Source organism: Triticum urartu, chromosome 2A (genome assembly GCF_056163025.1).
Source record: "Triticum urartu cultivar PI428250 chromosome 2A, HENAU_Tu73, whole genome shotgun sequence".
Classification (NCBI taxonomy): Eukaryota; Viridiplantae; Streptophyta; class Magnoliopsida; order Poales; family Poaceae; genus Triticum; species Triticum urartu.
The window spans coordinates 480,171,458-480,198,293 of record NC_141874.1 but is presented as its reverse complement, the minus strand read 5'-3'; the positions used below and the strand labels follow the sequence as shown (position 1 = coordinate 480,198,293).

The 26,836-nt window shown below is 47.0% G+C and overlaps 2 protein-coding genes across 9 annotated transcripts; both read right to left on the bottom strand.

Moving 5' to 3' along the window:
• Positions 1–6,529: 6,529 nt before the first annotated feature.
• LOC125537674 (uncharacterized) lies at positions 6,530–18,634 on the bottom strand. Of its 8 annotated transcripts, none has more exons than XR_007296042.2 (5): positions 18,253–18,634; positions 17,044–17,123; positions 15,771–15,843; positions 7,797–8,023; positions 6,863–7,604 (listed from the first exon to the last, which is right to left on the bottom strand). XR_007296042.2 is itself a non-coding variant. In XM_048700991.2 (4 exons), the coding sequence occupies exons 1-4, from the start codon at positions 18,528–18,530 to the stop codon at positions 6,709–6,711; spliced, it is 501 nt and encodes a 166-aa protein (XP_048556948.1). In that variant the 5' UTR covers positions 18,531–18,634; the 3' UTR covers positions 6,530–6,708. The 8 variants fall into 8 exon arrangements, 3 of the variants coding, with proteins under 3 accessions (XP_048556948.1, XP_048556949.1, XP_048556950.1); XR_007296033.2 differs by having other exon boundaries at positions 6,864–7,604; positions 7,858–8,023; positions 15,771–15,869; XR_007296032.2 differs by having other exon boundaries at positions 6,865–7,604; positions 15,771–15,869.
• Positions 18,635–23,153: 4,519 nt separating this feature from the next.
• LOC147985532 (uncharacterized) lies at positions 23,154–26,388 on the bottom strand. The gene is made up of 4 exons (XM_087541624.1): positions 25,446–26,388; positions 24,097–25,001; positions 23,472–23,811; positions 23,154–23,173 (listed from the first exon to the last, which is right to left on the bottom strand). The coding sequence occupies exons 1-4, from the start codon at positions 26,386–26,388 to the stop codon at positions 23,154–23,156; spliced, it is 2,208 nt and encodes a 735-aa protein (XP_087397750.1).
• Between the last annotated feature and the right edge of the window lie 448 nt (positions 26,389–26,836).

Genomic DNA, 26,836 nt, shown 5'->3' with positions numbered 1-26,836 from the left:
TGTCACCACAGATACGCACGGCAAGACATACATCAAGTGTTCTCAAATCTTTAAAGACTCAATCCGATAAGATAACTTCAAAGGGGAAACTCAATCCATTACAAGAGAGTAGAGGGGGGAGAAAACATCATAGGATCCAAATATAATAACAAAGCTCGCGATACATCAAGATCGTACCACCTCAAGAACACGAGAGAGAGAGAGATCAAACACATAGCTACTGGTACATACCCTCAGCCCCGAGGGAGAACTACTCCCTCCTCGTCATGGAGAGCACCGGGATGATGAAGATGGCCACCGGAGAAGGATTGCCCCCTCCGGAAGGGTGCCAGAACGGGTCTCGATTGGTTTTCGGTGGCTACAGAGGCTTCTGGCGGCGGAACTCCCGATCGATTGTCTGTTCTGGAAGTTTTAGGGTACGTGAGTATATATGGGTGCAGGAGGTACGTCGGTGGAGCTCTGGGGGGCCATGAAGAAGGGGGCGCCCCCCACCCTCGTGAGCACCTCCCTTGGCTCCTGACGTGGGGTCCAAGTCCATCCGATAGCTTTCCTTCCAAAAATAACTTCTCCAGTTGATTTCGTTCCGTTTCGACTCTGTTTGATATTCCTTTTCTTCGAAATACTGAAATGGGCAAAAAAACAGCAAATCTGGGCTAGGCCTCCGGTTAATAGGTTAATCCCAAAAATAATATAAAAGTGGATAATAAAGCCCAATATTGCCCAAAACAGTAGATAACATAGCATGGAGCAATCAAAAATTATAGATACGTTGGAGACGTATCACTTGTCGCACCTACCAGAGAGCACTTTCCAGGGAGATGTCCACAAACAACACTGCTGAGTACGAGGGGCTGCTTGCCGGTCTCAGGATCACGGCAGACCTCAGGGTGAAGAAGCTCATCGTTAGGGGTGATTCGCAGCTTGTCATCAGACAGGTCAACAAAGATTACCAGAGTTCGTTGATTGAGGCCTATGTAGATGAGGTGAGGAAGCTGGAGGAGCGCTTCGACGGTATTCGAGCAGAGCACGTTCCCCGAGAGGAGAACGACATCGCCGACTACCTGTCAAAGCGCGCTGCATTTGAGCTACCTGTGGAACCAGGTACCTTTTTGCTTCGCTTAACTCAACGATCCGTTGAACCATCAACGGAGCAGAACAAGCGGAGGAAATCGGGCCCCGGCAAGTACTTTCCTGCCGAGCCCCCTGGGGCCGCCGGCAAGGGTGTTGCCGCGGATTCCGAGCTTGCCAAGGGGCAGCTGGCTCCGACAGGGCGCCAAGCCCTGGCCGTAGAGACGGCTGCCCCCATGGCGGAAGAGATGCCTTTGGTCCTTGCCGTCGAGCCCCAGGCTCCGGCATGGGCACGGCATACCATCCGTTTCCTCCAGACAGGGGAACTTCCTGAGGAGCAGGAAGAAGTGGAAAAAGTAGCCCGTCGGTCTGCCCTGTACTAGTTCGTTGATGACGTCCTGTACAGAAAAAGATCAAACGTTGTGAAATTGAAGTGCATCCCCCGGGAGGAAGGACTGGAGCTGTTGGCAGAGATACATGGAGGCATATGTGGCTCCCACATAGGGTCGAGGGCCCTTGCCGGCAAGGCATTCCGGTAGGGATTCTTCTGGCCCACCACCCTCCAGGATGCGATGACACTAGTAACCAGGTGTGAAGCGTGCAAGTTCCATTTGAAGAAGCTTCATCAACCAGCTCAAGCCCTTAAAACAATCCCTCTCTCCTGGTCGTTTTCGGTCTGGGGGCTCAATCTACTGTGCCCTTCCCCCTATGCTATCGGGGGCTTTGAGTACTTGTACGTTGCAATCGACAAGTTCATAAAGTGGTCGGTGGTGGAAGTAGTGAGGAAGGTGACAGCACAGTTAGCCGTCAAGTTCTTCAAGGGACTAGTCTGCCGTTTTGGTGTGCTAAACAGAGTCATCACCGACAACGGCATGCAGTTCACAAGCCACGCCATCATGCAATACATCCGAGACCTCGACAGCAAGGTCTGTTTTGCTTCCGTGGCACACCCATGGAGCAATGGCCAGGCGGAGAGGGCAAATGCTGAAGTACTGCGAGGCCTGAAAACAAAGACTTTTGACAAGCTGCACAAGAGCAGAAGGCGCTGGATTGATGAGTTGCCGACGGTTCTTTGGTCGATCAGGACGACGCCAAATCGAGCCACCGGCCAGACACCCTTTGCCCTGGTATAGGGGCAGAAGCAGTTCTCCCCATAGAATTCATATACGGGTCACCTCGAGTGCTCGCTTATGAAGAGCTTGAGCAAGAGCGATTGCGGCAAGATGACGCAATGCTCCTTGAGGAAGATCGTCTTCGGGCGGCTGTGAGAGCAGCACGCTACCAGCAAGCCTTGCGTCGCTAACATAGCCGCAAGGTTCATGCCCGAAGCTTTGAGGAAGGCGACCTTGTTCTTCGGCGCGTTCAGTCGGCCAAGAATTCCAACAAGTTGACGCAAAAGTGGGAAGGCCCTTATCGGGTAATACGAGTCACCACGCCCGGCGCAGTTCGCCTGGAGACCGAAGACGCTGTCCCAATAAGCAATTCTTGGAACATCGAACATCTTCGCAAGTTTTACCCATAAGGCGCGGTTGCCGGGCCTCCCGACGAACCACCTTTTGTACGAGCCTTGCCGGCAAGGCATGTAGCCCTCTGTACAAAGCCATGCGCAGACCCTGAGCATAAATAAACGAAGCACTGGCGCCCTAAGTTATAGCATGAATACTAGGTTAAGTCTTTCCCTCGGTTAGGGTTGATAGTGCTTAGCAGTGACTAACCCCTAGCCTAGAGGTCGAGTGGGCGTCTTTCTGTTCTCTTTGGTTCACAGGGCATGCGGACACTTCTGCTGAGCCGCTTGGGAAAGAGAGAATGAACCGGCGCTCCAGCCCCGGCAAGCCAAGACTGCCGGGGCTGAAGACACAAGGGTCCAACCACGGCAAGCCAAGGTTACCGGGGGCTGCGGATTCAGATAAGTCTTTCATCCCCCCTGTTATGCATTTCCGTATAGAACTGGGACATGTGAAACCTCATTTATGTTCTTAAAACCACCGTGCTCCCCTTTCCTATACCCAAGGGCTACCTCCTGGGTCGGAATTTGGTAGTAGTTGCGGTGGCGATGAGATGAACGAGGGGCCTAACTCTACTTCGTCCCTGCCTCCGCCAAGAGGGTGAGAATGGTCGACCGAAGTGGGGAGACGGCAAGGCCTGTTGCCGGGTGACAACGTTTATCTTAAAAATAACAAGGATTCATCCTTGGCATGGGCCTCGCTCACGCACAAAGAACCCGGCAAGCACCCTTTTTTCATTACAAACATCCCATACAGTTACAGTTCATATAGAATTAAAAACATGAGCAAAGGGGATTACAAGTCTTAGAATTAACAAGTGCCCGCAGGCGTACAAACTAAAAAAAGAGATAACATGCTCGTAATCCCTTTCTTGTCCATCTCCTCAGAAGGTGAAACAAGAGGGCAGGAGGGCAAAAAGAGCGCCTAGGCGAGGTGCGAAGAGCAGAAGGTACCAAACGAACATCTCGGTGCCAGAAAAGAAGCTGCAAGGTGAGGCAGCGGGCCGGAAATACTCGACGAAGGTGTCGGTGCCCGCGTACTCCGACTTGATGGCCGCCACCCGCCTTCTTCGCCCTCTCCGGCCCTCCTACGCCAGCCGCCCAAGGAGACGACGGGGAGCACCCCGATGGAGAGCTTGGCGAGGATGGCCCTCGGCAAGGCGCGTGACCGAGGGAGGGGCGGCGCGGTCACTCGAAGTCGGAGTCGGCATCCTGCCACTCGACTCCCTCGTCGTCGCTATCGCTGTCCTCCTCGTCACTCCCGCTTGAGGAGGAATCTTCATCGTCGGAGGAGCTCTCCATGCAGCACTTCAAGCGAGTTCCGAGATCTCCGAAGACCTTGACGGAAAGCAGGTTGCCCTCCGTTAACTTGAAGTAGAGGACAAGCCCCGCCGTCAAGATGTGGTTGCGTGTGAACGTCTTCCATCCGTGGCGGAGGTACATGACGTGAGGGGAAGGGAACTCGACGTGGACCCGCGTGCCGCGGTTCCCGCAGCCCTTCATGTGCAACCAGAGGGTCTGTGGTGGATCGAGCTCCATCTACCGAGAAAATGCAATAGGGAGACGGAGGCGGCGACGCGGTGGCCGGCGCAGCCTGATGAAGAACTCGCGGGGCTGGTCCCCGATGTGTTGCTCCATCAGGTGAGGCACCGCTGGCGGAGGCGAGGCCGATGTGCTGCCCCGTCCTCCTCTCCCCTGAGCGCCACGACGACCTCGGCCTCGCCCCCTCTCCCTTCCTCTCATGGCCGGTTCCACCGCCAGGAGCTCTTGGGGAGGAGGAACGCGTTGACGAGCAGCGACCCTCGCCGCCACCGTCGAGGGGCCGACGCTTCCTCTCGGCATGGCAGATGGAAGAAAGAAGCGGAGGTGGAAGGAGATGGATGATGGAAGAATGTGGAATGCCACCCCCTCCGCTCCTTATAAAGGGGCGGAGTCGGGGCTCGGCCGCCCCACTCGACCAATCCAGTCATCGGGGGCGCAGGGAATCAGGACCGGCCCGCTGCCCCAATCAGCGATGGCCCGATTTCCTGCCTCCAGCTCCTGCCACTTGCATGAGGGACACATGGCGAGCGAGCAGCATTGAAGGGACAGGCGAAGCGTCTGCTCCTCACCCCGTGATCGTGGGGCGCGGGCGCCTTGAAGGCCATGACCCGAGTCCACCCGAGTAAATGGGCCGTGCCTCTACGCCTCCCTCCTTTTATGGGGAAGGTGCGAGCCGCCTCTTTACCATGATGTGATGCATGCGTGCAGGAACCGCCCCACACATGACCCCCACGTCACGCACGACCCTCCACGTTGTGCGTTCAATGTGGGTCGTGGGGAAGCGCAGCGGATGAGAAGTTACTATCGTAAAATCCGCCCCACCTGTCCGCGCACCGTTCTCGGCCTAGCCTAACAACGCGCCGCGCTTATGTGTGGCCCAGGCCCGGGGGCTGCTGCCGGTGTACAAAAGTAGGGGCTCTCCTTTTGACCTCTTTACTTGTGCACGGGCAGTCAGAGCCACGCGCCGCGGCCACACTTAGCAGGGCAGAGGAGGGAAGCCGGAGAGAAGCCAAAGCACAAGACGACCAAGGCAACGCCAAGACCAAAAGCGTAGGAGGGCAAGACGGCGAGGTGGACTCCCTCGGCAAGATCCTTGCCGAGGCCCCCCCCCTAGCAGCCCCAGCAAGGGCCTTGCCAGGGCAACTTGCCCAACACCAGTAGAGCGAGCCACCCTTGAGTCCGCAGGCTCCGACCCAAACAACTGCGTTGGAACCAAGGCTCGGGAGGCGCCTCTGTGGTGGCATGCAAATCTTCATCAAGATCATAAACACAAGATCAGACGAGGACCAGAAGACGGCGACCCTCGGCAGGATCCTAGCCGGGGAATCCACAAGATCCCCAGCAAGACCCTTGCCGGGATGATAGCAACGCCACGGCAAGACCCTTGCCGGGCCCCCGGCAAGGCCCTTGCCGAGGGCATCAGCAGGGCCACTGCCAGGCTCGCACCAGCCAAGACTCCGCCGTTGTTCGCACGCAGCTGCCAGCCCAACCAGCTGGGCAGGCACCTGCGTGGCAACATGCAGCTTCCAGGCCAAATCAGCAAGCACCTGCGTGGCAGCATGCAGGTTTTCATGAAGGCCCTACCACCGCGCCACCCCAGCTGCCTGCCTGCCTACATGGCGCTGCATGCATCGATGGTCTGGGCGTGTGTCGAAGCAGCGACGGACGGGACGAGCCTCGTACCCGTCCCCGATAAAGCTAATGGACACCTACGTAGCGCATTTAATGCGTTTTGTCCCGCCGTGCGATAAGCTCGTGCACTGTAGGTCTTTCCACCTCCTGTGTGCGAATGTGACAACCCCTTTTTCCTATAAAAGGAGGCCCGAGGCGACCAGGAGAGGGATTCGGCTTTTTGAAAGGGCACGACCACCGTAGCTAGTTCAGAAAGCTCAAGAACACTCAATACATCAACCAAAGCAGGACCAGGGTTTTACGCATCCTTGCGGCCCGAACCTGGGTAAACAATCTGTGTGCTAGCTCCTAAACCTGCTCTTCTCACGACCCCGTGCCCGGCGACCATAGAAGGGATCCCAGTGATCCCATAGGTGTCGCTCCCACTGACAGTAAAAATTAGACATATACCACTTCTTGAATCTTGAAACCAACAACATTCCTCCCTTATCTCATCAAAACTAGATTTTTTTCTATCAAATCGGTGAATATGTATTAATCTACTCTGATCATGTGGCAACGCATTGACACATTGCTAGTAGTTATTATATTTTTTTGGACACCAGACAAACGGTGGAGTACATATACGAAGAAAAGAGGCAAACGCACGCAGTCGGTCTCTCACTGTCTCGCACATGTGGCACCCCGGCTCAGAGCGACCGATTTACCATGCATTGCCAGCCTAGAGACCATGTCTTCTGGCAACACACAACATCTTGGTACATAAAACAACCGCTTTATTGATGCTAGCGGATCAAAGTTTACATTACAACAGGTAGCGAGGCCAAGCGACACACACGATGCCGCTGAACAATATGTACATTATTTAGTGAACATAAAGGCCTCGATCATAACAACTACGTGGCAGCGGAACAACGTCGTAGTGGAACTCCATAGCATAGAGACACCGATATGGACACGATCTAGACTCGGGCAGCTCTCCTTTCCGACAATGCTTTCCTGAAATCTGGCATGACACGCCAGGTCAATACACTGAATGTACTTGCAAGCTTACAACAGACATAAACATAATGACAGACAATCTATCTATCTATCTATCTATACCTCTATATCTATCTATCTATACCTATACTAATTAGGCACTTCCAAGAAATTCCCATGTTAATTAGTAATTACGGGTCGTTCATCTGGTGGGACAGAATTATTATGGTGCAGATTAACGCTATGAATTTTCTTTTTAGATAACAAGTCCAATAGGCTCACGTAGGCCAATTAAAATTATACCAAAACAAATCCATCTCCATTGTAGAAAAAACATCTCCAAAAATAAAAGAACAACCGACCCGTGCAGGTAGGATCGGTCGCTTCTCCTCTACAACGGCATCGACGTAACCCCTTGCTTCTTCTCTCCCTCATCGACAGATCGGCGAGAGCCAAAACACTTCTCATCCTCGAATCGATGTAACATTTTTCTCTCCCCGATCCTCTCTGTCCTATAACTGATTTCAGGTTATAACTACAGTATATTACAATCTTGAAATCGTTTTCAGCCCTATCAATAAATCAATCTCGTGGTTTTTGATGCAGCAGAGGTGGTGCACGGATAGGCAGATAGCAGTTTGAAGCAGCCTCGGCGATTGCCGTCGTTGGCAAGGTTTCAGAGTGCACATTCGTCAGCAGTTGCTGCTGGCCCCAATCCGCACGAAAGTAACATGTAGCCTTTATTCTTCTGTTATATTACTCTTCTTTCCTATTGGCGCTTTGTTGAGCTGAAGCCCTAGCGCTGGTGTTCATCTTTCTTTCCATCTACGGGTGCCATCTTTTAGCTGTCCTTGACATCAAGATTCATCAGCGCCCACTGCAATTATCAATGAAAATTGACATCAAGATTCATCAGCGCCCACTGCAACTGCAATTATCAATGAAAATTGACATCAAGATTCATCAGCGCCCATTGCAACTGCAATTATCAATGAAAATTGACATCAAGATTCATCAGCGCCCACTGCAATTATCAATGAAAAGGCACGACCCACAATCCAAATCTTACACATGACATCGTTGACTGCAGGCTGGGAGGCACGTATTCAGGCAGGCAGCCAGCAATGGACCTGGGTTAGGGCAGATTCCAGGAACTACAATGGATTGGCAGCATGCAAGATTCACACCCCAAACTCGGTTTGAGTTCACGTGCTGCGCCAGAGCAGCGCCGGCGCCGGAGAGCCAATCACATCGTGTGTCCTGTCCGTACCCCGTATAGTGTGCTTGGGATGATATCTACAAGCAGATCAAGCAGATTACCATATACTATATGCAAGTATTAATGTTTTGTTTCATTGGTATAATTAGATCAGTTCGTAGTTCATAGATTTTGGTTAGTGCATTCAGCCACTAAACTATCTAATTACCAACTAAGATCGATGATGAATTTACTGCTCTAATACAATGCAGATGTGCCAAGTCATTGTCATGTGTGCATGTACGACTTGCTAATGGCCTGAAACAGTCTCTCCCCTGGTATGTACACAAGCCAATGAGCATACCCATCTACACTGGTATGAATACATTGCATATGTACAATTGGGGGAAAATCTCTTTGCCATTTAGGTTTTGAAAGTTATGTCCCAATTTTTACAAGTTCAACTATATACCTTATTTAATTTTGCAGTTACACAGTTAAGGTTATCAGATCAACGTTAAAGTTTTAAATATCTGTGGGGTTCATAGATAATTGCTTCAGCTTTCACTAAGTGCGCTAGCACACTATATTTTGTATCTGAAGGAAACAAGTGATCTAGCAATAAAATCAATTATTTACTTTTATGTGGATATCATTTTTATTTTGTAGGTATATGCAGTTTTGTTGATGCCTTATGTTAGATTTTGTTCGTAGCTGGTAGTGAGCAGACTAAAATTAATTTTGTTGCAAAAAAAATTGATGTCAGCAAATAATACCAATGCAGAATTGTTAAATCTCCATATTAAGCTTTGGAGAGGAAAATATTTCTCAGTTGGTGATGTGGGAATTGTTGGAAATATGAGCAAATTACTACGATATTTAATCCGAATAAACAGAAGATAAATCATGACCACAACAGCAGAGATTAAACTAATCATGCGAACTAGCATAGCAGATGAATATATCACATCTAGGGCACATACTAGAAGCATGAATTCTACCACGATCTCGAACAGGAAGGATAGAATCACATACGGTGCAGCGGGTGCAGCACCGCCGGCGTTGACGTTGTCACCCATGTCGTCGAGGACGAGGTTGCTGAGGTCGGGGAAGAAGTCGTCGTTCGCGAAGTCGTCGCTGCCAGCAGTCGCGCGAGTGCGCTCCCCAAAAACCTGATCGCCCCTCTCCCGTGCAGGATCACGAGAGGCGGGGTTCCGGAGGCCTGCTGTCCCTTCTTACGGCGCACGCCGGAAGGAGGGATGGAGAAGACTTGCTTGGCGGTGCAATGATCTGGAACGGTGGTGAGAAACCATACGAGGCGGCGGCGGCTAGGGTAGACGTCTGCCTGACTATATAGTGCGGGCCGGGTAGGTCGTGGGAGTAAACCCCACGTCCGAGTCGTCACGATCCAAAAGAATCGGAAATGGTTCAGTAATTAACGCGTCCGTTAATTATTAATTAATGACATTAATTTTCCCATGCAGCAAAAATATAGACAACGTGCATAGCTCTGTCCTCGGCTCGGCTCAATCACGCAACCCGCGGCGCGGCGCGTCGCGTCGTACCGAGGCGTGGCGTGGCGAGGCGAGCGAGGAAGAGGAGCGCGCGTGTAGGTCTCCTCTTCTCATGCTCATACAAGTGATAGAAGAGCTCACCTTATAAAGAGGTGCAACTCTCTCTCAACTTCCGCGGTGGGACTAAACTTTAGCCTCACTCATTCCACTCACATGTGTGCATGAATGGGCCAAGAGAATTTCAGAATTTTAGTTGGGCTTTGGGCCAAAGGCCTACTAGCAAAATTCCAACAATCCTCCACAAAGTCTCATTGGCACATCTCATCATTTAGTTCCAAAACATTGTTTTATATATAGGTGCTTAGTGGAGACTGTGAAGTTGAACTTCCACTTAGAAATTTATGCTACACTAGATCACAACTTGAATAGTGGACTATGCCTTGAACTACAAGTTTTCTGTGAAACTAGTTTCACATAAATTCTTGACCGATACTGGGCTGCCGCAAGGCTTCCCCGTGGGTGGAGAGTATACGTCATACTCCAGGGCCTTTCATGAATTTATTAAAGAACACCCAATTCTCACAGACTGCGACGTTAACAGTCAAATTCATATAAGTGTGTTCCTCGGAAGATATTCTGCAGGATAACATCTCTGCTTACCCGAATAAGCCACTTGGAACACATTAAGATAAGTATCAACCTGCCATGCAGATCAGGAGAGTATTGCATCTTCACGGAGTGGGATAATTAATATAGGGATACTCTCCTCCCAGCTGACCAACAGCTTGTCTCCCACTTCTACTTCACGGGATCTCCGATCACATAGAGTGGTTTACCACTATGGACAACTCATGCGGTGGGTCTCAAACCCATCTCCATCGATGCATTATCTATCACATTACGTGATAGACCCTTTGTGAAGGGATCTGTCAAGTTTTTTGACGTTTGGATATAATCCAACGTAATAACTCCGGAGTTCCTCAATTTTCTGACAGATTTTAGTCTCCTCTTCACATGCCTTGAGGACTTCATATTGTCCTTAGAACTGTTTATCTTGACGATCACAATTTGATTATCACAGTTCATCAGGATAGGGGGTATTCGTTTTTCAACCATATGTAAGTCCATCAAGAGTTCACGAAGCCACTCTGCTTCAACAGTGGCAGTGTCTAATGCTGTGAGTTCTGCTTTCATAGTTGACCTCATTAAGATGGTCTGCTTGCAAGACTTACAGGAAACAGCGCCACCACCAAGTGTAAAAACATAACCACTTGTGGCCTTAATCTCATCAGCATCAGATATCCAGTTTGAGTCACTGTAACCCTCCAGTACTTTTGGATACCCGGTGTAGTGAATCCCATAGCTCGCGGTGCCTTTCAAATAGCGCATAACTCTCTCAAGCGCATGCCAATGATCATCTCCCGGTTTTGACACAAACCGACTCAGCTTGCTCACAGCAAAAGAGATGTCAGGCCTCGTGGCACTCGCCAAATACATAAGCGAGCCAATAATCTGAGAATACCTCAGTTGATCTCTAGCAATCCGTCGATTCTTTTGAAGCAACACACTAGCATCATATGGAGTTGGAGAAGGCGTGCAGTCGCTATACCCAAAACGACTCAAGACCTTTTCCACATAATGAGACTGAAGCAGTGTGATCCCACCATTCTCATCTCTCAACAGCTTGATGTTTAAGATAACATCAGCTACTCCTAGATCCTTCATCTCAAAACAGCGAGATAAGAAATCCTTAACCTCCTTGATTAAATCAAGTTTGGTTCCAAAGATCAATATGTCGTCGACATACAGACAAAGAATAACTCCTTCGCCCCCACCATAGCGATAGTACACGCACTTGTCACCATCGTTTACTACAAAGCCGGCAGCAGTTAATGTTCTTTCGAACTTCTCATGCCACTCCTTAAGAGCTTGTTTAAGGCCATATAAAAACTTTAATAACTTGCACACCTTTCCTTCTTGACCAGGCACTACAAAACCATCTGGCTGATCCATGTAAATTTCCTCCTTCAACTCTCTATTGAGAAAAGCCGTCTTAACGTCCATTTGATGAACGAGAAGACCATGTGAGGCAGCCAGTGATAGTAGCACCCGAATTGTGGTCAGTCTAGCCACGAGTGAGTAAGTATCAAAGAAGTCTTCACCTTCTTTCTGAGTATAACCTTGGCCACAAGCCGTGCCTTGTACTTTTCAATCGTACCATCAGGTCTAAGCTTCTTCTTGAACACCCACTTACATCCTACAGATTTGCACCCATAAGAACGGTCAGTGATCTCTCAGGTACCGTTAGCTAAGATGGAATCCATCTCGCTACGTACAGCTTCCTTCCAGTAGTCAGCATCAGGAGATGCATAGGCTTCTGAAATAGTCCTGGGTGTGTCATCCACGAGGTACACAATGAAGTCATCACCAACAGACTTTGCAGTCCTCTGTCTCTTACTCCTCATAGGAGTTCCATTGTTACCCTCAACAGGATTCTCAACGTGTTCCATCGCAATGGTGGGTTCAGGAATTACAGTGAATTCCTCACTAGATAGAGTAGGTATCTCCTGATTTGATGAACTCGACATATCCTTCATAGGAAATATGTCCTCAAAGAAAGTTGCATCATTTGATTCCATAATCGTACCAACATGCATGTCGGATACCTCAGATTTTATTATCAAAAATCTATAGCCGATGCTATGAAAAGCATAGCCCAGAAGAACACAATCCACGATTTTTGGTCCAAGCTTGCGCTTCTTGGGAATTGGTATATTGACTTTCGCCAAACAACCCCAAGTACGTAGGTAAGAGAGTTTCAACCTTTTCTTTTCCCATTCCTCAAATGGAGTCATGGTCTTATACTTTGTGGGAACTCGGTTTAAGACATGACACGCAGTCATTAGCGCCTCCCCCCACCATTCCTTGGATAGACCCAAAGTGTCTAACATGGTGTTAACCATATCAGTTAGAGTTCGGTTCTTTCTTTCGGCTACCCAATTTGACTGGGGTGAGTAGGGAGGCGTCCTCTCATGGATTATACCATGTTCGCACAAAACAGATCAAATTCATTGGAAAAATACTCTCCACCACGATCGGACCTAAGCCGTTTAATTTTTCGATCAAGTTGGTTCTCTACCTCAGCTTTATAGTTTTTAAAGAAAGTCAAAGCCTCATCTTTTGATTTCAGAAGATACACATAACAATATCTAGTGGAGTCATCAATCAACGTCATGAAGTATCTCTTTCCACCTTTTGTCAACATGCCATTCATCTCACAAAGATCAGAATGTATAAGCTCTAGTGGCGCCAAGTCTCTTGCCTCTGCAGTCTTATGGGACTTGCGAGGTTGCTTAGCTTGCACACATACTTGGCACTTGGAGCCTTTGACAGTAGAGATTTTCGGAATTAAATTCATATTGGCTAACCGCGTCATGCAACCAAAGTTAATATGACAGAGTCGTGAATGCCAAATATCAGACTCATTATTGTGGCAAACATTATTAATAAATTTAGTGCAAATATCTGACAAAGATAGACGGAACAGGCCTCCGCACTCATAGCCTTTTCCAACAAATTGTCCACACTTAGAAATTACAACTTTATTGGATTCGAAAACCAACTTAAAACCATCTCGACATAAACGGGAACCGCTAACGAGATTTTTATTGATGGACGGCACATGATGAACGTTCTTCAGACGCACAGTCTTCCCCGAAGTAAACTTCATATCGACCGTATCAACACCTCAAACGATGGCATGTGACCCGTTCCCCATCAGCACGGGTGAAGTCCCTGTTGCCTGGTAAGAAGAAAACATGGAGGCGTCAGCACAAACATGTACATTGGCACCGGTGTCAATTAACCAATCAGGGGATTGAAATACTGAAAGGATGGTAGGAAAAATACCGTACCCTGATTCCTTCATATCAGTATCACCGATGACAACATTAGCGGACTTGCCGCTCTTCTCATGTTCGTGCTCCTCAAAGCGGTTAGGACACTTCGGAGCCCAGTGATTAGGATCACCGCAGACATGGCAAAGTCCCTTCCCCTTCTTATGAGAATTCTTCTTGAAGTTGGTAGAATGTGATGGCTTGTTCTTTGTATCAAACTTGCCTTTGCCCTGAGTTTTGTTCTTATTGTTTTTGAACTTGTTGGGCTGAGAGTTCTTCTGTACCATGTGGGCACTAGAACCTCCCTCAGCAACTCGAGCACGTGTGTCCTTTGCTCTCGCCTTCTCTTCAACATCAAGAGTACCAATGAGATCCGCAACGGAAAACTCATGTCTCTTGTGTTTCAGGGAAGTAGCAAAATTGTTCCACGAAGGTGGAAGCTTGGCAATGATGCCTCCGGCAACAAATTTGTCTGGCAACACACACTTGAAGTACTCAAGTTCTTTTGCGAGCGACTGTATCTCATGAGCCTGTTGTACAACAGGGCGCTCATCAGTCATCTTGTAGTCATAGAATTGCTCCATGACGTACAACTCGCTGCCGGCGTCCGAGGCACCAAACTTGGCCTCGAGCGCAGCCCACATGTCCTTGCCGTTGTCAAACGACATATACGAATCCACAATGGAGTCATCAAGAACACTCAGAAGAGCGCCTTTAAAGAGGGTATCGATCTTCTCAAAAGCTTCCAGCTGTGCTGGATTAAGATCGCCCTCAGGCTTGCCCTTGGTGGCATCATAGCAGCCCATGGTCTGAAACCAGTAGACTGCTCTCGTGCGCCACCTCTTATATTGCGCCCCCTTAAAGGCAGGCGGCTTCAGATGCGCAGCAAAACCACTCGGAGTAAATTGCCTATAATCAGATTTTTGGATTGTTGGAAATATGAGCAAATTACTACCAAGATTTAATCTGAATAAATAGAAGATAAATCATGACCACAACAGCAGAAATTAAACTAATCATGCGAACTAGCATAGCAGATGAACATATCACATCTAGGGCACATACTAGAAGCATGAATTCTACCACAATCTCGAACAGGAAGGATAGAATCACATACGGTGCAGCGGGTGCAGCACCGCCGACGTTGACGTTGTCGCCCATGTCGTCGAGGACGAGGTTGCCGAGGTCGGGGAAGAAGTCGTCGTTCGCGAAGTCGTCGCTGCCAGCAGTCGCGCGAGTGCGCTCCCCAAAAACCTGATCGCCCCTCTCCCGTACAGGATCACGAGAGGCGGGGTTCCGGAGGCCTGCTGTCCCTTCTCGCGGTGCACGCCGGAAGGAGGGATGGAGAAGACTTGCTTGGCGGCGCAATGATCTGGAACGGTGGTGAGAAACCATACGAGGCGGCGGCGGCTAGGGTAGACGTCTGCCTAACTATATAGTGCGGGCCGGGTAGGTCGTGGGAGTAAACCCCACCGAGTCGTCACGATCCAAAAGAATCGGAAACGGTTCAGTAATTAACGCGTCCGTTAATTATTAATTAATGACTCATTAATTTTCCCATGCAGCAAAAATATAGACAACGTGCATAGCTCTGTCCTCGGCTCGGCTCAATCCCGCAACCCGCGGCGCGGCGCGGCGTGACGAGGCATGGCGTGGCGAGGCGAGCGAGGAGGAGGAGCGCGCGTGTAGGTCTCCTCTTCTCATACTCATACAAGTGGTAGAAGAGCTCACCTTATAAAGAGGTGCAACTCTCTCTCAACTTCCGGGGTGGGACTAAACTTTAGCCTCACTCACTCCACTCACATGTGTGCATGAATGGGCCAAGAGAATTTCAGAATTTTAGTTGGGCTTTGGGCCAAAGGCCTACTAGCAAAATTCCATCAGGAATTTGGTCTCCTGTTTACATTTCCCATTAGTGAAATCCTGAAATATGACTTCTCGACTTGCATGGAAAGAGATTCTGGATTACAAATATATCCATATATTGGTCATGACAAAGTTATCAGGACACACAAGTAGATTATGTTGAAACTTCACCGCCAGCTCAAGACAAGAGGACTAGGTAATTATTAGTCCTATTAATGTTTCTTTCCCACTGCCACGAGTTAGACTTCATTGATCTTCAAACTTATGTTGATGTGAACATTTTCTGCTTACAATAATCATTATCTTATTAAGATATGTCTGATAATTTTGAACCTTACAGTATATACATGATAACATATATCTATATAAGCATTGGCTATATGGCTAGTCTTAATACATACCAGCCAGACATTTTCGAATGGCTAATTTCCATTACCATTTTCTTCATTTAAGGAAGTTTCTAATCTTGAAACTCAGTGTTTACAAATCTTGAAGATGAAACAGAAGAGCAACAAAGAGAAGCAAGAGGTGCCAAATTAACAAACAGGGACGACGAAATCAAGAGGTACCTTGATGCTTGGTACATATCCGAATGTGAAGCCTCATGGCACATACTTCAGTTTCCTCTTCAGTATAGAGAGCCTGCGGTTGAAAGGTTACAATTTCACCTAGAGAATGAACATGTTATGGTATTCCTGGACTCGGTGGATTTATATAAAATTGTATCTCGCCCGAACATAGAAAAGACAATGTTCACAGAATGGATAACAGTCAACCAATTGCATGACGAAGCTCGCAGTTTGACGTATGCACAGTTTTCAACCAAATGGACTTGGCATGCAAAAGAGAAAGAATGGAGGAAAAAGCATGGTGGGAAAAAACATAGGCAAGATTTAGTATGCACAACCAACAAGCGGTTAAAAATACTACTTGAGAATGCTCCTAAATACCAAGAAAGGATGCAGATTCTATGAAGAAACCCGAACTGTTGATGGGGTTGTACATCCAACATACAAATCTGCATGTTATGCTCTTGGTCTACTTAATGACGACAAGGAGTGGGATGACTGCATCAAGGAAGCATCCCATTGGGCCTCTGCTCCTCAAATGCGCCAACTTTTCTACACGATACTTTGATTTTGCAAGGTAACGGATCCTGCAAGGTTGTGGCAAACAAACTGGGAACTACTATCTGAGGACATCCAACGTTGGCAAAGAAGAATACTCAATTTTCAGGCCCTAGAACTCAAGTCAGCGCAAATAAAGAGGATCCTCTTGGCAGGGATGGAAGACCTGTTGACCAAAGGTGGCAAGTCCCTCAAAGATTTTCCAGGAATGCCACTACCAGATAGTTCAATTCTTCAAGATATAAATAATAGATTAGTAAACGAGGAACTAAACTAAGATAAAGATTCATTAAGAATAGAGCACACAGAGTTACTGCAAAAGCTAAATCAAGATAAGAGGATGGCTTTTGCTGTTATAATAGAATCAGGTAATAACAGTCTTGGAAAATTGATTTTCATTGACGGATATGGTGGAACTGGAAAGACATTTTTGCGGAAAGCAGTCACAAGAAAATTAAGATCTGAAGAAAAAATAGTTCTAGGCTTCTAGCAGTAGCTTCAAGTGGTACAACAACGCTTCTTTTACATGGTGGAAGAACAGCTCATTCAAGATTTCACATTCCGCTCAAGATCATTAACGAGTCGACATGCAACATCAAGCAAGGAACATTTCTCGCGGAACTAATAAAGAAAACTTCACTGATAATATGGGATGAAGAACCTATGACACCCAAGCACTGTTTTGAGGCACTAGACAAGAGTTTGAGAGACATACTTCGATTCACAAATGAGGATGCCGAGCATAGACTGTTTGGAGGAATGATGGTAGTCTTGGGAGGTGACTCCAGGCGAATCCTACCAGTTATTCCAAAGGGGGAAAGGGAACATATCATTTCTGCATCTGTCAAGAGATCCTAAACATGCGTCTGAATTGATCTAAGTTTCTAAATAGTCTAACATTTTCTGGAATACCAGATCATGAACTGAGGCTGAAAGTAGGATTACCAGTAATGCTTACGACTATGAGTAACTTCAAACAAAGTGCAGGACTTTGCAATGGGACAAGACTAACAATAACACAGCTAGAGAAGCGTTTCATCGAAGGCCAGGTCATAACAGGTACTAACATTGGCGACAAAGTTTACATCCCACGAATTATTATGTCACCAAGTGATTCAGAATGGCCTTCCATTCTGAAAAGGAGACAATACCCTATATCAGTGTGCTTTGCTATGACTATAAACAAAAGTCAGGGGCAATCTCTCAAAAAGGTTGGACTCTACTTACAAAGGCAAGTGTTCACACAGCTCTATGTTGCAATGTCAAGGGTTACCAGCATAAATGGATTGCAGATACTGATATCAGATGAAGAGCGTCGATCCGACAAGGTTGCAGAAAACATTGTTTTCAAGGATATATTATAGATATTTGTTTTTCAATAGCTAGAATTACAACAGATACAACCATTCTTATATAACTAAATATAATGTGTTGAAGACATAGCAGCCATATCTTTTTAAAATTGAATTTTTAAAATTGTTTTAAATAGTTGCCTCTGAAATATTTTATTTGTCAGCAAGGTACTTCTCTCTGCATTTACAGTCAAACAAAAATATTGGGGTAAGGACTCACAACTGATTTCACAAAATCAATATCAGTTATATATGTATATGCATCAGGGACGTGGTTCTAAAGTTACAAAACCATTAAGGAACAAAGATCATTTTCTCAATTACTATAACATTTATTTCTTAGATAGCCTAGCAATTCATATCCGGTCTCATAAATAATAGAAAATTGGACAATGTAATTGCAAAACGAAATACTGGAACAAGTAATTTCGTAGCTGCATCTGCCCAGCAATCTCGTTGATGGCTCCTTCACCATCGTATCTGAAGTACACTGTACAGCAGGATGCGGACATACGCTACTCAAATTTATTTAATACATTGAGGAAATGGTAAGGCAAAGGGACGATATGCACCTGTTCGTACAAACGCTGGCGCTGGATAAGATAATGCTCCTTTCTTTGGTAGATGGATAGGAGCCGCCAGCGCTGCTGCTGGATGAGAAACGCTGCTCAACAACGCTGGCGCCGGAGGAGATTGCAGCTGCGGCGGAGACGGCGTACCACACCGCAAAGGGGAACGGCCAGATGGCCGGCGCTCCGGCCGGCGATGCGATGCAGTTCGCGAAGGAGGACTTTAGAAGGTCACCGATGCACGCGCCATGCACGAGAGCCACCGGCGCAGCTGCTCTCATGGCGCCGGTCACAGGAGCTCACTAGACAGCACGGCAGCGCCGACCGCGGCCGCCGAACCCGCCGCTCATGCTAGCAAAAATCTGTGCCGCACATCTAAGAAGCCACGGTGTCACTCACTACAGAAAATACAATTGTTACTAATTACATTTGGTTTCATATATTAAAAAAATCTGTAATACCTAAAAAATGAATTATATACTAATTTTAGTTTTAGATTTAACTTTAATTTTAATTAAAAAACATAGTTTCAAAAAAGAACACATTTAGCAATCTTTGTATCCAACAGTATATTCATTAAGGCCACGAATAACCGTATATTTTCTTCATTTGTCCCCGCAATTAATATGCTAGCCCGTGCGAACGCACGGGTCGACGACTAGTATCATGATAATTAACCAATTATTAATAATGCAACAATATAACCAACATGCTGTGATCATGCTCTTGTGAGAAAAATCCCTTTTATCAACGGTGATCACTTCTTGAATCACAACAGTACCATCCTCAAAATCTTAACTATGAATATCTCGTGATCTTTCCGGCGATCACAACCACGACCCAAATTTGTCCTAAAACGATGATCCTTCCGGTGATCACAACCACGACCAACACTTGGTCTTGTCCAACCCGATGGCCTTCCCGCCATCATCAACAGTGCAGAGTTCATAACTTAGTGTGCAAGATTTATTAAATGTTGACCCATGGTGTGACCTAGTTTCGAGCATGTCCGTAACCGTGGACTCGGCTATCGATAGATTAATACACTCTACAGAGGTAGCGCACTGCACCCACACCATGGAACCCATGGCCTCGCACTCCCATTCGGGTGGACCAACAGCGTTCCGACGAAACCCCTCCGTTGCCATGACAATCTCCCGGCCACTCCGACTCACTCCCCTCTGGGCTAGTCCTGGGTGGCCCCGTGTCTACCAAAGACACACGACCACCATCGTGGCCAACTCGTAAACTATCCCACACGGGGACACGGTACCAAAAATCTCAACAACGGGCACACAAGGATGTCTGATTACCGGGCCAGGGTACCGCACGCCCATAACCTTCCCTCCTTGGAGGCACCGGCCGGAGGCATGACAACGTATCGAATAAAGGCCTTTCCATAAAGGAAAATGTGGTTGCACTAGGAAAAACTCGATTCAGTGGCACCATGACCCGGTCAACGATATATTCAAGTTGAGTTATTATCAGGTTCAACTTAAAGTGAAAATAACCGGTGTCATAATATGCCATGAAATGCACCACTAACATATGCATCACATATCATCTGAAATGACTGGGTCAACTATCTCCACACCAAGCAAAACATCGACAACTCATGATACCTCTCTGGTTAGGATCAAACCTTACTTTAACCCAATCTGTTCTAGAAAGTTTAGCATTTTCTCAAGCATGAAAATAACTCCATATAATTACTTATATCCATAACTATATTAATCTACCATAACAAACTTTAATTCTAGTTTCTTAACCATCTTAGTTAGCTTTAAACTTTCTGTAAATCAAGCATATTAACTTAAACAAGCAACTACAGAATATAAATATCATAATAGTTATCTAAATGCATGGATTAAATCATTCATTCAAGTAGGAAAATCACAAATATTGTAATGGCACCATGAAAATGTTGTTGTGGCTTGCCTTAGTGCAGATGAGGTTCACAAGCCTCCTGGTGATCCTCAAGACAAGCCTCACCCTCTGAAAATAATTATAAACACAAAATGAAAACATCAAGAACCCTTCTGAAAATCATCAGAAAATCAAGACAGCAGGGAAAAATCCCATTTTTGGTGAGCTGCTAGATTTCTTTACAAAGAACACAATGCAAAAAGAATCAATTCATTTGGACATATGGTTAAAGAGTTATGGCTGTTTGAAGCTCTGTGGAAAAATATGAAATTTGAATTAAATAGAAACATATTGGGGGGTGACGTCGAAGGCGTAAAGTCTCGGGGCACCACCACTCATACCGCTTCGTGCGCGTACTGAGTGGCTGACTAGCGGGCCCCGCTAGTCAGGTGAGGGGGAGAGGGGAACGAAACAGGGGACGACGCGGCTTCGCTGGAGCAAACGCCGGCGACGAGAGCTTCTTGGCCAGAACGAGAGGAGGGATCGAGAGAGAAGACGGAGGCGCACCTTCCCATACCCGTAGAGTAGCTAGGGGTGGTCGGACGGCGTCGGAATCATCCTCTATAGCGGAGACAGGAAGCAGAGCTCGCCAGAGACGAAGATGACAGCGAGCAGAGGCGACTCTAGGGGCTCCAACCGGGCGAAACGGCACCACCGCAGAGTGGCGGAGGCCCTGGAAGGGTTGCCCAGGCCTGCGAGGGGCCGGAGCTACGAAGACGACCCGAGGGGATCACCGGCGAGCTCGAGCTCAGGGATGGCGGCCTGCGGCCTGCCCAGCGGGGCTACGGCTATCTACGAGGTTATGGAGTGTGTGGGAGGGGAGGATGATGTGCAAGGAGGCTGAGAGGGCTCTATTTATAGCCGAGCGTCGAGGGGGGTTCGGGCTCCGCCGGTGGACACCTGGACACGGCGCCCAGCGACAAGCGGCATCAGTGAGAGGGGGAGGAGACGTGGCTCACGCGGGGGCTGTGGGCGAATGGGGACGAGCACATGATTGAGAGGAAGGCGACGAACACAATGCAGAGCGCACTATTGTGTTGGCCGGACCGCGCCCGTGCTCGCTGCGGTGAGCTCCGGCGTCGGTGAGTGCCAGGGGAGAGTTAAGGGAGCTAGGATGAAGATGGTGGCGAGGTTTGGCACGCTTAGGCAGGCGGGGAAGCAAGCACGCGCGAAACAGAGCGCTCGGCGGCACTCAGAGCGCGTCGACACGCAGGCTGGCATCGTGTACACGCGTGGTCACCGCATGAACTTTGCTCTCAGGCCGACCTAAGTCCAAAACTCATGTCTGGCTTGTTGTTCGTGGTAGTTTTGAAGATTACCACGCTTTGGTTTGGATCCAGACGCAGTAGAAAAGATTTCACTAGCCTAGTAAGTTTCTGATCAGTAACTTTGAGAGGTTACTGAGGTCGAACGGCTGGGAGTTTGGCGTTGGGCTTTGGAGGTTAGCAATCATCTACTAAGGTGATGATGCACAAGAAAAATCAGCTACATTGGAGTAGGTAAAATGGTAGTTGCTGTAGAAACCACCATTTTTGTACAGAACGAAAAATATTTTCTGTAGAAAAAATATTCCAAAAAGTGATGAAATATTTTTGCTCAGGAATGTGCCCTAGGGTTCAAAGAATATTTGTGAATTTTCTCAGATTTTTGTGGGCAAGAAAAATTGGGGTTGCTTTGGAGCACATTGATCTGACTAGGGTTTAAGAGAGGAAAATGAATATTTTCATTTAAGAAAAATATTCCAATAATGATTTTGAGATGAACCAGAGTGGGAATGATGGTTAGAGAGGGAAATGGGACACTTGGGTGAAAGCCAAGGGGTACCCAAGTGTTTAAGTCCATATGAAAAGATTCAAAAACTCCAAATTTCAAATTCAAACCAACTAAAAATCAGGCAAAGAAAAGAGGGCAAAAACCAGGCTGTCACAAACCTCCCCCACTTAGAATGAATCTCGTCCTCAAGATTCGGTTGCTTGGGAAAACCATTCTTGATAATGAGCCTTAAGAAATTCCTCTTGTTCCCATGTTGATTCCGACTCTGTGTGATGCTCCCACTGAACCTTGTAGAACTTCCTTACTTTGCTACGAGTGACCCTTTCCATCTGATCCAAAATTTTAACCGGTCTCTCTTCATATGTTAAGTCCTTTGCCAACTCTATCTCAGTCAGAGAAGTCTTTTTCTCCAGCGGCGATATGCATCGCCTCAACTATGAAACGTGAAACACGTTGTGCACGTCCGACAATTCAGGGGGTAGTTCCAACTGGTATGCAACAGTACCCACTCGTGACATAACTTGAAATGGGCCAATAAATCTGGGTGCCAACTTTCCACGGGTCTGAAATCTCTTGATTCCTTTCATAGGAGTGACTCGGAGGTATACGTGTTCTCCGGGTTCAAAGCTGATCTAACGGTGCTTTGCATCATAATAACTCTTCTGTCGGGATTTGGCCAATTGCAATCTGTCTCTGATTTCCCTAACTTGCTTCTCAGCTTCCATCATGAGATCTGTTCTGAAGATACGGCTATCTCCGGTTTGAGACCAATTTAATGGGGTGCGACACTTACAGCCATACAAAGACTCATATGGTGACATTTTTAGACTGGTTTGGAAGCTGTTGTTGTAAGAGAACTCTGCATATGGCAGGAAGTCTTCCCATTTAGGTCCTTGGGCCAAAGCGCAGGCTCGCAACATATCTTCGAGTATTTGATTTACTCGCTCTGTCTGTCCATCAGTCTGAGGATGATAAGCGGTACTGTATTTCAGGGCTGTCCCCAAGGCTTGATGGAGACGTGACCATAAAGAGGAGGTAAAAAGTGAACCTCGGTCAGACGTGATAGTTCGGGGTACGCCATGCAGACTGGTTATTCTGGATACATACAACTAAGCAAGTTGATCTGCTCGATATGTGGTTCTGATTAGGATAAAGCGAGCAACCTTGGTTAAGGTATCCACTATGACCCAGATTGCATCATTGCCTCACTGAGTCTTGGGTAGTCCTGTGATGAAATCCATGCAAACATCATCCCATTTCCATTGTGAAACTAGCAATGGTTGGAGAAGTCCGGCTGGCTTCTGATGCTCCGCCTTTACCTTGTTGTATATGTCGCAATAGGCCACAAAATAGGCAATGTCTTTCTTCATTCCATCCCACCAGAATATTTGTCGAAGGTCTTCATACATTTTTGTACCTCCAGGGTGAATAGAATATGAAGATTTGTGTGCTTTTGACATGATTTTCCGCTTTAACTCCGTTTGATTGGGTACACAAAGCCTTCCACGGAAAATAGAGGGTACCAAATTGATCCTTCGAGAAGTCTGAAGTCTGTCCTGCCAACATGTTCTTGGCACGCTTCTGCAGGACGGTGTCAGCTGGCTGGGACTTGCGGATCTCTTCCTGAAGTGTGGGGGCTACTTCCAAAATATTAGCAAGGTCGGCATCAACTATGACCAGGCTGACCTGAGCAATCTCCTCTTGAAGTTCATGAGGCAAGGATTTCAATATGACATTCAGGCTGACAGGCTTTCGACGGAGTGCATCAGCAACCACGTTGGCCTTACCCGGGTGGTAATTGATTGCAAGGTCATAATCCTTGACTAACTCAAGCCATGTTTGTTGATAGAGATTTAAATCTGGCTGAGTAAATATATACTTGAGACTTTTGTGATCGGTAAAAATTTGGCACCTCTTCCCGATGAGATAGTGTCTCCAAATGTTTACATCATGAACCACCATGGCCAATTCCAGGTCATGAGTAGGATAATTTCCCTCATGGGGTCGTAACTTTCGTGATGCATAAGCTACTACCTTGCCATCTTGCATAAATACGCACCCAAGCCCTTGTCTGGAGGCATCACAGTACACATCGAAACTGCGGTAGATATCCAGAAGAGTCAGCACCGGTGCAGACGTCAACCGTACCTTTAGCTCATTGAAACTTTTCTCACAGCCCTCAGTCCATTCAAACTTCTTATCCTTTTTTAGTTGCTCCGTCATTGGTTTAGCAATCTTGGAAAACCCTTCAATGAAATGATGGTAGTAACCGGCTAATCCAAGAAAACTCCGAATATGTGATACAGTTGTAGGTGGCAACCAATCGAGCACATCCTTTACTTTGCTCGGGTCCATGGCTATACCCTCGGCGGATAGCACGTGTCCAAGAAATCCCACCTGCTTGAGCCAAAATTCGCATTTACTGAATTTGGCGTATTGCTGATGGTCGCGCAGCCGTTGTAACACTGCTCGGAGGTGTTCTTTGTGATCTTCTTCACTTCTCGAGTAAATAAGTATGTCATCGATGAAGACTACCATGAACTTATCGAGGAAGTCCATGAATACTTTGTTCATCATATGCATGAAAAAGGCAGGGGTGTTGGTGAGACCAAAGGACATAACTGTATATTCATAAAGACCGTATCGAGTGGTAAATGCGGTCTTAGGAATATCTTCCTTTTTAATCTTGAGCTGATGATAGCCTATTCGTAAATCAACCTTGGAGAATACCTTGGACCCACTGAGCTGATCAAACAAGTCATCAATCCTTGGCAATAGATATTTGTTTTTGATGGTGACATCATTCAGCTGACGGTAATCCACACACATGCGGAGACTGCCATCCTTTTTGTCCATGAAGATAGCAGGTGATCCCCATGGTGAAGAGATGGGACGGATATATCCTTTCTGGAGCATTTCATCGAGCTGTATCTTTAGCTCCACTAATTCTGATGAGGGCATCCAGTAATAATTCTTGTATAACAGTTCGGTTCCGGGCACAAGATCTATTGCGAACTCAAGCTCTCGATCTGATCGCATGCCTGGCAGCACTTCTGGAAATACATCAGGAAATTCACTGACCACAGGAATTAATTCCAATTCAGCCACAACGGTGAAGACAATTTCTTTCTTGGGCATGCTTCTGCGAGCATAGAATTTGGTAGTCTGCCCCTTCTGACTGGTCAAAGTGACTTCTCGGGTCGCGCAATTTATGCATACTTGATATTGAGTCAGCCAATTCATACCCAAGATAACATCCAGCTTAGCAAACTCAATGATTATCAAAGAAATTGAAAAGCAGACTCCGTTGATATTGATTTCCAAATTGCGACAGACCAGATTGCTCTTGATTAAGGATCCCGGGGTTTGTACCAGCATATTCTTGCCCAAAAGCGAGCAAGGAATTTGTTTTGGGCAACAAACTCCGAGAGATAAAAGAGTGGAAAGCCTAGAGTCAAATAAAATAACTGCAGGTATGCTATTAACAGGAAACATACCAATGACGACTTCGGGGTTTTCTTGGGCTTCATCTACGGAGAGGTGATGAACATGCCCAGTGATGTTTTGCTGGTTCGGGCATGATTCCATAAAGTTGACTTGTGGTCTGAATAGAGCATTTTCCTTGCTGTTCTTGGGACATTGTCTGGCATAATGTCCGGTTTGCCCACAACTGAAGCAAGAATTGTTGCGTTGTCGCTCCTCGTGCACTGGGTTTGTCACGACATTCTTGATTTGAGTGGTGGTCTTGTTGACATTCTGTTGCCAATTGGGCTTGTATTCCACCTGAGTCTGCTGCCAGGTACGAGCCTTTTGCACGGGTTGCCCATCCTTCTTTGGCTCAAACTTGCGCTTGTGGTCATTGCTAGCAGGCTTATTATATGATACAAGCCTGTGTTCCCTTTCAGCAATGAAAGCCTTGTTCACCAGAGTTTGGAAATCTGGGAAATCAAACATACTGAGAGTACACCAGAGTTGCGGGTTTAATCCACCAAGAAATCTGTCAATCTTTCTTTCTTCAGTGGCCATGTCATGAAGGGTGTAACGTGACAGATGATTGAATTTTTGCAAATATTCATCCACAGACAGATTCCCTTGGTGGAGCGCGAGAAATTCTTGCTGCTTTGTCTTCATAATTCCAGTAGGGATATGATACTTCCGGAACTGATCCTTGAATTTTGACCAGGTGATTTCTTCATCAGCCGGCCAAATGACTTTTACATTTTCCCACCATATGGCAGCAGCGCCTTCAAGATAATGACTTGCAAATGGAACTTTATCACCTTCCTCAGTACGAGCAATCTCAAGTTTCCTCTCAATGGTTCTCAGCCAATCGTCTGCTTCCAAGGGGTCAATAACCTGACTGAAACTGGGAGGCTTGGTCCTTTGAAAATCTGACAGCTTGGAGTGATGACCGACATGATTCCCATTCTGCCCAACCATAGCTTGCACACTTCTTAAAATTTCAATCAGATCATTACTCCGTCTTTCCTCAAACATTCTCAAAATTTGCTCGGTGGAGGGCGTATTTGGCGGTGGAGGCGGTGGTGGAACGTATGGCTCGGGGGAGTGTCATGCCTGTCATGCAGAACGACGAACAGGAGTACCCTCGCGAACGTTGCTACGGCTGCCTCCCCGCGGCATCCTATTGTGATTTTTTCCCAAGACAACGCAATCGAGATGAGAAGCATTCAAAATAAAATGGGGAAAATCTGGCAACAAAAGCCCGAGGAAAACCGAAATGACGAAAAAGATACGGTGAATAAAACAGAGTCCCAACATAATTATACATAGACTCATACATGAAAGATACATAACATGCCAGGTTCAACTACTCTCATACACGACACGAAACCTCATGACTCGTACAACTTCACTCGTACACCATCCC

What these genes read in the sequence shown, in the direction of transcription:
- LOC125537674 (XM_048700991.2), bottom strand. Translation starts at nt 18,530, where the DNA reads ATGAGAGCAGCTGCGCCGGTGGCTCTCGTGCATGGCGCGTGCATCGGT. An exon ending in GCCAGCGTTTGTACGAACAG is followed by an intron (nt 17,124 to 18,252) that starts GTGCATATCGTC and finishes AATAACTGGTAG; the next exon opens with GATTCGCCTGGAGTCACCTC. An exon ending in GATATGTACCAAGCATCAAG is followed by an intron (nt 6,753 to 15,770) that starts GTACCTCTTGAT and finishes GTGTCATGCCAG; the next exon opens with ATTTCAGGAAAGCATTGTCG.
- LOC147985532 (XM_087541624.1), bottom strand. Translation starts at nt 26,388, where the DNA reads ATGGTTGGGCAGAATGGGAATCATGTCGGTCATCACTCCAAGCTGTCA. An exon ending in AAAGTTTCAATGAGCTAAAG is followed by an intron (nt 23,812 to 24,096) that starts GTACGGTTGACG and finishes ATATTTACTCAG; the next exon opens with CCAGATTTAAATCTCTATCA. An exon ending in CTTCTCGAAGGATCAATTTG is followed by an intron (nt 23,174 to 23,471) that starts GTACCCTCTATT and finishes ATTTCATCACAG; the next exon opens with GACTACCCAAGACTCAGTGA.